A 10,413-nucleotide genomic window follows, 5' to 3' on the forward strand; every position below is an offset into this window, starting at 1 on the left:
CCAGCTTGCTGCTGCACAGCACTGCGGGCCTGCATGAGGCTGGCCTCCCTGCCAGCCACTGGCCCTCCCACCGCCTCCCCCCACGCCCCTGCCTGCAGCCTGCACGGACGATAGCGTCTGCATCCCGCTGGGGGAGTTTTGCGGGGGCGGCAGGTGCCGGAAGCACCCCTGCAAAGACGTGGTGTGCCCCACAAATCACAAGTGCATCGTGGGCAACCCCGCCACCTACACAGCAAAATGCGTGCAAGGTGGGCTGCGCTGGCTGGCAGCCGGCGGCGGCGTGTGGCGGCCCTGCTCTGCGGCGCGCCTGGCCAGGCGGAGAGGCATGCACGCGCCGCACGCTGATGCCCTGCCGAACCCCCCCCTCCTCCTGCCGCAGTGGTGGCCAGCGACACGTGCATCCCCGCCTGCGGTACCGGCAAGGTCTGCAAGAAAGTGGGGCTCAACTGGCAGTGCGTGGTGGACACCTGCGTGCCCGCCTGCGGCGCCGGCTTCCGCTGCGAGAAGCCCGACATCAGCTGGACGTGCATCCAGTTCGAGTGCAGCCCCGCCTGCGGCACCGGCTACTCCTGCCAGAAGCTGGACGGCAGCTGGCAGTGCATCCCCAACTGCCTGCCCCCCTGCGCCGCCGGCAACACCTGCCTCAAGCAGACGGACGGCAGGTGGAAGTGCTCGCCCGCCAGGGTGCGCCCGCCGCCGCGCGTCCGCGTGCGCCGGCCCTCTCGCAAGCCTGCGCAGTCGCAGCCTGCCCGCAAAGCGATGGAGCTGGCTCCCGAGGAGGGCGGCGCCGGCGGGCATGAGGGCGGCGAGGCGGCGCGGCAGCAGCAGGAGGAGCAGGGGCAGCAGCGACGGCGGCTGCATGCATCCCGCACAGACCGCCACCGGCCCTGGTTTTAGAGGGTGGCCCGTCCGCGCTGCCCCTCCTCGCCGCCACAGCTACATCCTGAGCCCCGCAGCATCGTCTGGGCAGCAGCAGGGCCGCATATACCTCACCTCTGCACCCCCCACCTCCATCCCCCACCCTTTGCTACCATCCTGACCTCCCTACTCCTGCGCCCCGCGCTTGCTTTGTTCCATCAATCCCTTTGTCCCCTTTTTTTGCTGTACCCGCCTCGTACTGCCCCTTCTGACGCCACCACCTGTCCCCTCACCCACGGAAGCGCCGCCTCTTGACTGCCGCGCCTTGCCCCCTTCACCCACCCCCCATCCTCCCCGCTTATGCGGCTGGGCGGCGCCTTGAGCTTTGCGCTGCGCCGCTCGCCGCTCGTCCCCGTGCTTCTCCCTGCCCCTCCCTTCCTCCACAGGCATCCTCTCAACCGCCCACCTGTCACACTCCTCCCAACCTGGGTCTCCATCTCCCCAGCCACCTCACACCGTGCGCCTCACCCGGCATCCCCGCGCTGCCTGCCCGGCTCCCTTTTTTTCGCAGCTGTGGCACGGCCCCGCCCCCCAGCGGGACCCCCCCACGTGTTTGTCTCGCTCGCCCATCTCTCCTTCACTACAGTACCTCCCATTCTTTCTTCCTGACCGCACCACTGCTCGCCACTTCCCCCTTATCCCTTTTCCCTAGCTCTTGGCCTATTAGGGCCGATGCTCCCAGTACCATGGCTGCACATATCATGTGTGTTTGTGATAAACACAGCCAGAACAGCGCAGGAAGCAAGTGCCGGAGCCGCACGGTCAAGCGCCTTTGGGAGCAGCTGGCGGTGGCGGGCTCGGAAACAGCCAGCCATCCGTCCGCCACTACGGCGGCTGCCCGCCGGGGCCGGCGCTGGTGAGCAGCGCGCTGCTGTAGCCGCTCAGCAGCAGGCTGTCGGCTGCGCCCAGGTCGCCGGGCGCGTGCAGCAGCTGGCGGAGGCGCGGCACGATGCCTTGGAACGTGGGCCTCGCCTCCGGCTCCTGCGCCCAGCACTCCCTGCGCCATGCGCCAGGGTGGGGCGGCAGCACCAGGGTGGGGACCGGGTACGAGGCCGTGCCCCGCCGAGACCCCGTGGTGGCTGCGGCGGCGCCAGCGGTGCCACCAGCAGAGGTGCAGGGGGAGCCGTCATGGGAGGGAGGCATATCATACCTCAGCAGCTGGCAGTAAGCCTCCAAGTCTTCCGCCTGCGGCCTGTCGGGCCCGGGCAGCGCCTCGGGGGCGGGTATCTCGGGCCGGCTGCCGCCCACCACCAGGCGCATGACCTGCACGCACAGGCAGGCAGGCGCCAGGCGGCGGCTCGGCTGTGTGCGTGTGGGCAGGTGGGCGGGGTGACGGCGGCGCGGTGTACATATGGGCAGGGCGGCCTCCTTGCAGCCATGCATGCAAGCCAACCCGACAGGCTGCGGCAGAGCGCTGCGGGACAGCTGCCCCCGCGAGTGGGCGCAGCTGCCGGGCGCCTGCCGGCCCTGCCGCTTCACCGTGAAGGGCGGCAGGCGCCAGGGGATGTCCCACACCAGAAGCTCATACAACACCTGGGAGCAGGGGAGGCGGCGGCGGTGGTGGCAATGGCGGCGGGGGTGCAGGTGTGGAGCAGCGGAGCGCGGCGGAGCAAGGCAGGCAGGCTCATCCAGGCAGCAGGGCTGGTGTGGTAGCCTGGCCGCCTGTGTGGCCGCAGCAGCAAGGCGCAGCAGGGGGCAGCTGGGGGCAATCTGCTGGGCTGGTGGCGCAAGGTGCGCGTCTGGTGGCGCAAGGTGCGCCTCACCAGCCCAAACGCATACACATCAGCCGCCGCCGTGGCCCGCTGCCCCTCCAGAACCTCGGGCGCCTGCGTGGCAGGGCACGGCGGGAGCAGCGGGAGGCGGTTGTGGCGTGGGCGGACGTCGGGGCAGGGGTTGGCTGGCGGGAGGGCCGGGCGGTGGGGCATGGCTGGCTGGGGCCACTGTGGCTGCTGCCGCACGCCTGCAGTGCACACAGCAGCTGCGCCACACGCGCAGCAGCTGTAGGGTATCCCGCGGGACGGCCTGCGGGCACGAAGTCGCGGCAGCCCTGCCCCGCCGGCAGCTCACCAGCCACACGGGGTTGCCCACGCCCCCCGACGTCGACAGCTGCGGCTGCTCCGATGCCAGTATCTTGCTGCAGCCAGGGGGGAAGGAGCTGGCGGGTAGGTGGGTCGGGCGGGGCGGCCTCTTCATGAGATGCAAGGCCGGGCGCGGGACGGGGGCAGCCCTGGGCCTGGGGCCGCCCGCCACACAGCGCACACACATGGGCCCGCCCCAGCGCAGATGCGGCAGGCAGCAAAGCCATCAAATGCCGGCTGGGGCTTGCCTGAGGTTGAAGTCTGCCACCTTGACCCGCCAGCCCTCATCCACCTGCATAGGAGGAAAGGTTGCTTTCGGCGACGTGGCGCACCGCACGAAAGCAGGAAGACCACCGTGCGGGACAGCGCATCACGGCTTGGGGGTGTGCACAGCACAGGCTGGGGCGCAGCGAGGCAGGTGGGGCGGGTCGGGGCCACAGGGGCCACCCAGAGGCTTGCAGGAGGAGGGGGGGCGGGGCCGTACCAGCAGGTTGGGGCTCTTCACGTCTCGGTGGATGATGGGCGGCGAGCGGCAGTGCAGGTACAGCAGGCCGGTGGCCGCATCCACGGCCTGCGGGCAGAGGCCGGGGTTTGACCTTTGTGGGGCCGGGTGTGTGGGCGGGAGGTGGGCCGGGGGTGGAGTGCCGGGTGGGCAGGTGGTTGGTGGTGGTGGTGACACGTGGCAGGGAGGAATGCGGGCAGGCGCGGCACCTTTGCGTGCCAGGGACGGGCGGCAGCGGCAGGCTGGCAGGCAAACATGGATGAGGTGGGCCGGAAACTTCCCGCCAGCACCCCGCCTCACTGCACACATTCCCGCTCTGACCGGAACACGCACCATCCGCATGCGCAGCTGCCAGCTCAGCTCCGCCGCCACCCGCTCGTCCCGCCCCGCCCGCCGAAGCACGTCGTACAAGCTGCCCCGGCTGCACCACTCTGCGGCAGGCGGGGCGGTGCAGGGGCCGATGGGGGGAGGGACGCCGGTGTGCTGTGTTGGCAATGGTGGCGCTGAGGTGTGTGTGTGTGTGTGTGTGTGTGTGTGTGTGTGTGGCGGCATGGCGTGGTGCAGGCGGGAGCCCGCGAGGTGGCGGGCCTGGCAGCACAACACTAAGCCCGCCAAGAAGCCGAGCAGGCACCCAGCGCCTGCCGCGGCCTGGCCCGAACCGTGCGCCCCCCCGCCGGCGCCGGCGCTGGCTGGAGGGCTCGCCTGTGACGATGCAGGGCGGCAGGGAGACGAGGCCCAGGAAGGCGACGACGTTGGGGTGGCGCATGCGGCACATCACGGCCGCCTCCTGCGCCCAGCGGGTGGCAGCGGCAGGGAAGGTCCGGGCAACGCAGGAAGGCCCGGGCAGCGCAAGCACGCATGCGTGTGCGGGCGGGCCAGTGCTTCCTGACGCGCACGAGCGCTGCGAGTTTCTGCTGCCCTCAGCGGCGGGGGAATGGCAGCAAGGATCGGCGCTCGGCATGTGGCATGCCACGGCAGGCGCTCGCGTGGCTGCCTGGCTGGCTGCAGGCGCCGCCCACCTCTTGCAGGCTGCGCAGGGTGGCCTGCGGCAGCTCCAACCCTCCCACGGCCGGGTCGTCTGCAAGCAGGTAGGCAGGCGGGCACAGCTAGTGGCATGCACTGCTCAGCCGCGGCTGCGGGATACCCCGCCGGATGCGGGCACGCCTGGGCAGCCCATACCCGCAGCGGGCCCTTGTACCGCAGGCTCGGGCTGGCAGGTGCTGCCTGCCGCAACCCGCAAGCAAGCCGTGCAGGCGAGCGCAGGCGCAGGCAGCCCCTTGCACCTGACATGATGAGCACTTTGGCTGCCACCGCGGTCTCGTGCCAGTAGGCCAGGTAGACAAACCCAAAGGACCCTCTGCCAATCATGCGCTCCAGCCGAAGCTCCTCCCACTGCACCTGCCACAGCTCCATCATGCGCCTGTCCGCCGCCGCCTCGCGGCTGCCAGGGCCCGCCCTGCCGCTGGCGCCTGCCGCAGCGGCCGCTGGCGCGGCGGCAGACGAGGCCGTGGCCACGGCGGCCAGGCTCAGGCCGTGCCTGCTGCCCGGGGGTGGTGCGGCGGCATCCAGGGTGATGCTGCGCATGCTGGCCAGCTCCTGTGTGATGTAGCAGATGATTGGGTCGTGCTGCAGAGACCCCCCGCTGTCCCCAGCACTGCAAGGAGGAAGGAGGAGGAGGAGGAGGGGGAGGGTGGGGCAGCCAGGCCGAAGGCGGGCGTGGGGGACAGGGTGGAGTGAGGGTGGGGGCAGCGTGAGGCGGCGCGCGCTTGGTGCAGGCAAGCAGGCAGGCAGGCTGGCAGGCAGGCAGCCCGGATGCACCGCCAGCGCCCCAGCCAGCCAGCCAGCCGGGCTGCGACGACACAGGCGCGCAAGCGGCGCACCTCTTTTCTTCGCCGGCGGATGTGCGAGGGCCGGCCCCGTGGGTCGCGCCTGGTGCCGCCCCACCCCGCACGCCCCGCAGGCTGGCCCACAGCATGGACCAAGCGCCCGCGCTCGTGACGTAGCTGCCGGGCAGGCTGGCGGCCTCGCCCGGCCCGCCGCCGCCGCCGCCGTTCGGGGCGCCAGGAGCGGCATCCAACAGCGGCGGCGGCGCGCCGGCGGGGCCCTTTGCGGGAAATCCGCCGCCGCCGGGCGCCTTGGCCCCGTTGTCCCGCTCTTGGCGCTCCACCTGTGCCTGGGCGGCTGCCGCTCGCTGGCGAAGCCTGCGCGTGCGGCTGCGGCGCCAGGCGAAGAGGCCCAGGCCAGCCAGCAGCCCGACGGCTGCGGCAAAAGATGGGGTGCGGATCCTGCCTAAAGGTGGTGGGCTGGGAGCGGCAGGTTGAAGCGGCGGCGGCGTGCGCAGCGGCTGCTAGCATCCATGCAGGCGTGCAGGCGGGCAACTGCAGACGCCCGGCAGCGCCCGCGGCCACTCACCCAGTGCTCCCACTACCGTCCCTGCGATGGCGCCAGCCGGGATGGGCTCCCCTCCCTCTTCGGGCGCCGGCGTCAGCGCATCCAAGCTGTCGGCGGCGCGAAACTGAGAGGGGCAGGCGAGGGTGCTGCTGGCGGTGCACTGGGTGGCGCCAGACCAGCAGACCTGCAGAGCAAGGGGCGCCAGAAGCAAAGCAGGCAGCGGCAAAGGCGTCGGGGATCAGCAGCGTGCAGCCTGCAGCCTTGCAGCGGTCTGTAGCCAGCCCAAGGCGAGAGAGGATGGTGCCAAGGCTGCCGCCTTCTGGATGGGTGCGGCTGCGCAGCAGGCTTCGGCAGCAGGCTTCAGCAGCAGGCTTCAGCAGCAGCCGCCCCGGCAGTGAGGCAGCATCTCACCGGTTGGAGGAGGTGGGCGGGCACCGGGCCGCACAGGGTGGGGTTGTCATCCAGACCCCTGCATGGCACCAGCACCAGATGTGGCTCTCACGCTGCCCTGCCTGGCGAAGCCCTGCCCAGCGCTGCCCTGCCCGGCCCTGCAGTGTGCTGGTCCCCGGGCAAGCAAAAGCGCGGGGTGCACAGGCATGCAGCCTGGCAGGCTCACATCTTGCCAAGGCTCAGGTAGGCACGCCCCACCGCCCAGGCCTCGGGGATCTGGCCTGCAGGAGGGAACACAGAGGTGCCGGGCGCAGCTGTGGCGCACCCTGGATGAGCTAACACAATGCCTGGCGAGGCATTCAGGTCAGGGAAGTATTCACAGTGTGCCACAGCTTCTGAGGAACGCGGCAGCCGGCTGCCGGCGCGCGGTACCGAGGCCCAAGCGCCTGCTCCCCGCAAAACGTCACCTGTCAGGTTGTTATCGTTGAGCCACAGCTCCTCCAGCACAGGGAACGAGTTTGGCGCGATGCCCCAGGAGGCAGGCAGGGTGCCTGCGGCAGCGGCAGGCCAGCAGGGAGGCGAGCGGGGTCGGGGCAGCCAAGCATTTGTGTGGCAGCCACGCAGCCGGCGCGAGGGTCGTTGCAGCAAGGCAGGAAGATCAGGAGGGGCAGGTGGCAGGCCGGCGGGCTTGGAGGCAGGCAGCGGGTGCCCTCACCCGAAAGGCTGCAATTGTGAAGGTCCCTGCATGGGCACGGCAGAGCAGGGCGGCTGATGGTAAGCGCTAGAGCCCTCGGCTGCCGGCGCGAGCGGCATGCACGGCACAGGCAGCTCATGCAGCCGGCCAAGCAGGGTGGCTGGTTCCCGCCAACCCTGCTGGCCACCTGCACCACACTCACAGAATTTGAAGCGCCCAAAAGCCGTTGCTCCATGCGGGAGGGATGGTGCCTGCAAGGCCGCCCAGGGAGGAGGGCGCACTGTGTGCTGCACAGCTCTGAGCCAGAGCAGCAGGCGGGAGCCAGGCTGCCTGCTTTCGCTGCCCGTACTGGTCGGGAGTCTGCCTGCCCGTACCTGTGAAATTATTGTGGTACAGCCACAGCTGCTGGAGCGCTGGGAAGGAATCTGAGGAGCCCCAGCTGGCAGGCAGCGGGCCTGCAAGCAGCAGCAGCAGCAGCAGCAGCAGCAGCAGCAGCAGCAGCAGCAGCAGGGTCTGGATGTCAGCGTGGGATGCAGGCGGTGCCCGAGGAATGGCCAGCTGGCTCAATTGGCCCATGGAGGCAGGAGCTGCTCAGCGATGGTGCGGAGGAGCAGTGCTGAACCACCAGCTCACCGCTCAGTTGGTTAGTGTCAAGAGACCTGCAGCAGCAGTACCAGCAAGGCAGAGCATGCGTCACGCATGGGGCAAGGGCGGCAGGCGGTCCGGATGCTAAGCATGGCTGCCGGTTGCATCTCAGCACCTCCCATGGTTTATTCAATATTCGATATATGGCGGGCTGAAGCAAGGAACAGGGGCAGGCTAGGCAGCAGCAAGCTCACAGCTGTTGCAGCTTGGCAAAGGCGTTTGCGCTGCCCCACTCGCTGGGCAGCGCCCCCCTGAGGCTGTTCTTCTCAATGGATCTGCACAGGCAGCGGGCGCAGGTTGGAGGGAACGCAGCTGTGGGTGGGTTGGCACGGGGCCCTTGCCGGTTAAGCAGCAGCAGGCCACGCAGGACAGGCTCATCACAGCAGCCGAGGCAGGGCTGCTCACAGAAGGCTCAGGTTGGTCATGTTGGCCCAGTCCGCGGGAAGAGTGCCTGCGGAGGGTGTCGGGCGGTGGGGGTGGTGAGAGAGCCAGGTGCTGCGACGACAGCCAGCTGCTTGATGCATCTGTGCAGGCAGGCATGCCAGGGCTGAGCGGCATTGGGGAGCGGGCGCCTACCGCTCAGGCGGTTGCTTTGCAGGTAAAGCTGAAACAAGACGGGGAAGGCGCCAGCGCTGCCCCAGCCGGCAGGCAGGTCGCCTGCAGGCAGTGATGGCAAGGTGGGAGCGTGGTGCTGGACTGAGCAAGCAGCACAGGCTGAGGGTGCGGGTCAGGCGTGGAGCTGGCATGCTGCCGCAGCAGGGGATGCCACAACGTGTGCTGCCCAGGCTTACCTGTGAGGATGTTGTCGCACAGCCACCTGCAGGGCGAGCACAGAGAGTGTGTGAATGAGCAGGGAGGCGAGGAGGCACGCAGAGAGGCATGCAGGGTGGCGTTGAAGCATGCAGCTGAGCGGCGCCGTGCCAGACTCACAGCGCCGTGAGCTGGCGGAAGGCGCCGGGCTGGCCCCACTGGGCGGGCAGAGTGCCTGCACCGCGAGGCGAGCAGGCCAGGGTTTAGGGACTGTATCATCGCAGATGCCGTACCCCAGGCCAGGCGCCAGCAGATGGCCCCAGGGGAGGCGGGAAGAGCGCTCCGGCTCACCAGACAATAGTGAGTTGTAACACAAGTCCCTGCACAAGAAGAGGGGTGAGGCTGGGCGGCACAGGTGAAGCTTCAGGCTGTCAAATTCAAGGGGAGCCGGCGCCGGCGCCGCGGCACCCTTTGGCAACTCACAGTTTTTGCAGGGCCGGGAATGCGCCGTCGATGCCCCACTCGGGAGGCAGCGTCCCTGCATGGCGCAAGGAGGGCAGACCGGCATGAGGCCAGGTGCCGGGGGAGCACCAACCACGAGGGCCCAGGTTCCAGCCTCGCGAGACACACATGCCATGCCCACGCTGGCCAGAGCTGGCCCCACCTGACAGGCTCTGAGAGGTCATGAACACTCCTTGCATGGTGCTGCAGGCATGCGCGCAGCGCCGGCAGGAGCCGTTGTGGGCGCCCGCGCACACGGCAAGCGCCCATGCGAAAGCCGCAGCCATGCACGCAGCGCGCGGAAAAGGAAGCGCCGCCCAGCGCAGCGCGGCGTGGCGCGGTGCGGCGCGGCAGGCAGCAGGCACCTGATGGTGGCTAAGTCGGGTGCCAGCGAGCCTTCGGCACGCGTCCTGCACAAGCCGCTTGCCTGCGGCGCGCCCACCTCGTTGCAGCCAAAGTCCCTGCAGGTGCACAGCACACACCGTCTCTCCGCAGTCCGCCCCCCAACCGCACACGGCCGTGGCCGGCGGCCACAGCCATTCCGAAGCCATGGGGCAAACAGCGGTGGCCAACACGAGCGGCAGCCCCGGCGCCAGCCGACGGGCAGCCTTGGATGGGCGCATGCGGCACCCACGCCACTCACAGCTGCAGGACGGTACCGTTGGAGCAGGCGACGCCGGTCCAGAGGCAGACGGGCGTGGCGTCGTCCCACCCCGTCACGTTGTTGCTGCCCGCAAAGGCAGCCCAGTTGGTGATGGCGGCCCGCTGCGCCAGCAGGGCGCGCTGCGCCGCGCTGCCGTCGCCGCTCAGCGCCACGTCAGCGTCGTCCAGCGCGGGCGGCGGCGGCGCCTGCTGCAGCTCCTCATTGCCCGGCTGCGTGACGGCAATAAAGTCTGGGGAGAAGACGGCGGCGCCGCCTCCCGGCCACGGGTCCGCAGGCCCTGCGCAGCAGCGGCGGCGGCGGCGGCGTGTCGCCCATGCAAGGTTGACTGCTGGCCCAGCGCCTGGCGCCCCGCCTGCCTCGTCGCCTCCCTGCCCGCCGCATGCGGGCAGCCGGGCAGCCCGCCGGCATGCTGCGGCGATCGGGCTCGGCCACGCCGTCGCAGCCCGCCTGCCCGCCACCTCCTGCACCGCCTCCTGCGCCGCCTCCGCCTTGCCTGACAGGTTGTTGCCCTGGACGTATAGCGAGGCCAGGCTGGGGAAGGAGGAGGGGAACTGCATGCCCAGGGCCTCCTTGGGCAGGCCCCACTGCACCGGCAGCGGCCCCGACACGCCGTTGAACGAGAGGTCCATGGTGGTCAGGGTGCGGGAGTACCAGCCGGCGGGGATGGGCCCGCCGCTGAAGGCGTTGACGCTGACGTTGAGCGCCAGGCCGGCCATGCAGCCCTGCGACGCCATAGTGAAGTCATCCAGAGCGCCGCTCAGCATGTTGCCGGCTGCGGCAGCGGCGGGTGGGGGTGGGGAGGCGGAAAGGGGGCAGGGCAGGAGGGTGGGAGGCCAGCGGGGTGGGAGGGCAGGGCAGGGCAGCGGGGCGGGAGCGGGAA

The 10,413-nt window shown here is 70.2% G+C and overlaps 2 protein-coding genes across 2 annotated transcripts in view; one reads left to right on the forward strand and one right to left on the reverse strand.

Moving 5' to 3' along the window:
- CHLNCDRAFT_136833 (hypothetical protein) overlaps nucleotides 1-897 on the forward strand; it is a gene marked incomplete at both ends in the record, with an annotated part of 2,653 nt that extends 1,756 nt beyond the window's left edge. The window contains 2 exons of the mRNA XM_005845541.1: nucleotides 99-248; nucleotides 380-897. Of these exons, the coding sequence (XP_005845603.1) occupies nucleotides 99-248; nucleotides 380-897 (668 nt within the window). The remainder of the gene's footprint in view (nucleotides 1-98; nucleotides 249-379) is intronic.
- Nucleotides 898-1,743: 846 nt separating this feature from the next.
- Nucleotides 1,744-10,413, reverse strand: part of CHLNCDRAFT_136834 (hypothetical protein) — a gene marked incomplete at both ends in the record, with an annotated part of 9,674 nt that continues 1,004 nt past the window's right edge. The window contains 31 exons of the mRNA XM_005845642.1: nucleotides 1,744-1,915; nucleotides 2,069-2,181; nucleotides 2,317-2,451; nucleotides 2,682-2,744; nucleotides 2,986-3,052; nucleotides 3,334-3,395; nucleotides 3,481-3,567; nucleotides 3,832-3,927; nucleotides 4,208-4,285; nucleotides 4,518-4,576; nucleotides 4,782-5,152; nucleotides 5,379-5,757; nucleotides 5,911-6,073; nucleotides 6,301-6,358; nucleotides 6,506-6,560; nucleotides 6,747-6,830; nucleotides 6,995-7,020; nucleotides 7,176-7,224; nucleotides 7,348-7,428; nucleotides 7,607-7,632; nucleotides 7,813-7,893; nucleotides 8,024-8,069; nucleotides 8,195-8,275; nucleotides 8,410-8,435; nucleotides 8,549-8,603; nucleotides 8,720-8,748; nucleotides 8,852-8,906; nucleotides 9,033-9,073; nucleotides 9,235-9,330; nucleotides 9,513-9,742; nucleotides 9,992-10,305. Of these exons, the coding sequence (XP_005845704.1) occupies nucleotides 1,744-1,915; nucleotides 2,069-2,181; nucleotides 2,317-2,451; nucleotides 2,682-2,744; nucleotides 2,986-3,052; nucleotides 3,334-3,395; nucleotides 3,481-3,567; nucleotides 3,832-3,927; nucleotides 4,208-4,285; nucleotides 4,518-4,576; nucleotides 4,782-5,152; nucleotides 5,379-5,757; nucleotides 5,911-6,073; nucleotides 6,301-6,358; nucleotides 6,506-6,560; nucleotides 6,747-6,830; nucleotides 6,995-7,020; nucleotides 7,176-7,224; nucleotides 7,348-7,428; nucleotides 7,607-7,632; nucleotides 7,813-7,893; nucleotides 8,024-8,069; nucleotides 8,195-8,275; nucleotides 8,410-8,435; nucleotides 8,549-8,603; nucleotides 8,720-8,748; nucleotides 8,852-8,906; nucleotides 9,033-9,073; nucleotides 9,235-9,330; nucleotides 9,513-9,742; nucleotides 9,992-10,305 (3,278 nt within the window). The remainder of the gene's footprint in view (nucleotides 1,916-2,068; nucleotides 2,182-2,316; nucleotides 2,452-2,681; nucleotides 2,745-2,985; nucleotides 3,053-3,333; nucleotides 3,396-3,480; nucleotides 3,568-3,831; nucleotides 3,928-4,207; nucleotides 4,286-4,517; nucleotides 4,577-4,781; nucleotides 5,153-5,378; nucleotides 5,758-5,910; nucleotides 6,074-6,300; nucleotides 6,359-6,505; nucleotides 6,561-6,746; nucleotides 6,831-6,994; nucleotides 7,021-7,175; nucleotides 7,225-7,347; nucleotides 7,429-7,606; nucleotides 7,633-7,812; nucleotides 7,894-8,023; nucleotides 8,070-8,194; nucleotides 8,276-8,409; nucleotides 8,436-8,548; nucleotides 8,604-8,719; nucleotides 8,749-8,851; nucleotides 8,907-9,032; nucleotides 9,074-9,234; nucleotides 9,331-9,512; nucleotides 9,743-9,991; nucleotides 10,306-10,413) is intronic.

This window comes from Chlorella variabilis (assembly GCF_000147415.1).
Source record: "Chlorella variabilis unplaced genomic scaffold CHLNCscaffold_17, whole genome shotgun sequence".
NCBI classification, from domain to species: Eukaryota; Viridiplantae; Chlorophyta; class Trebouxiophyceae; order Chlorellales; family Chlorellaceae; genus Chlorella; species Chlorella variabilis.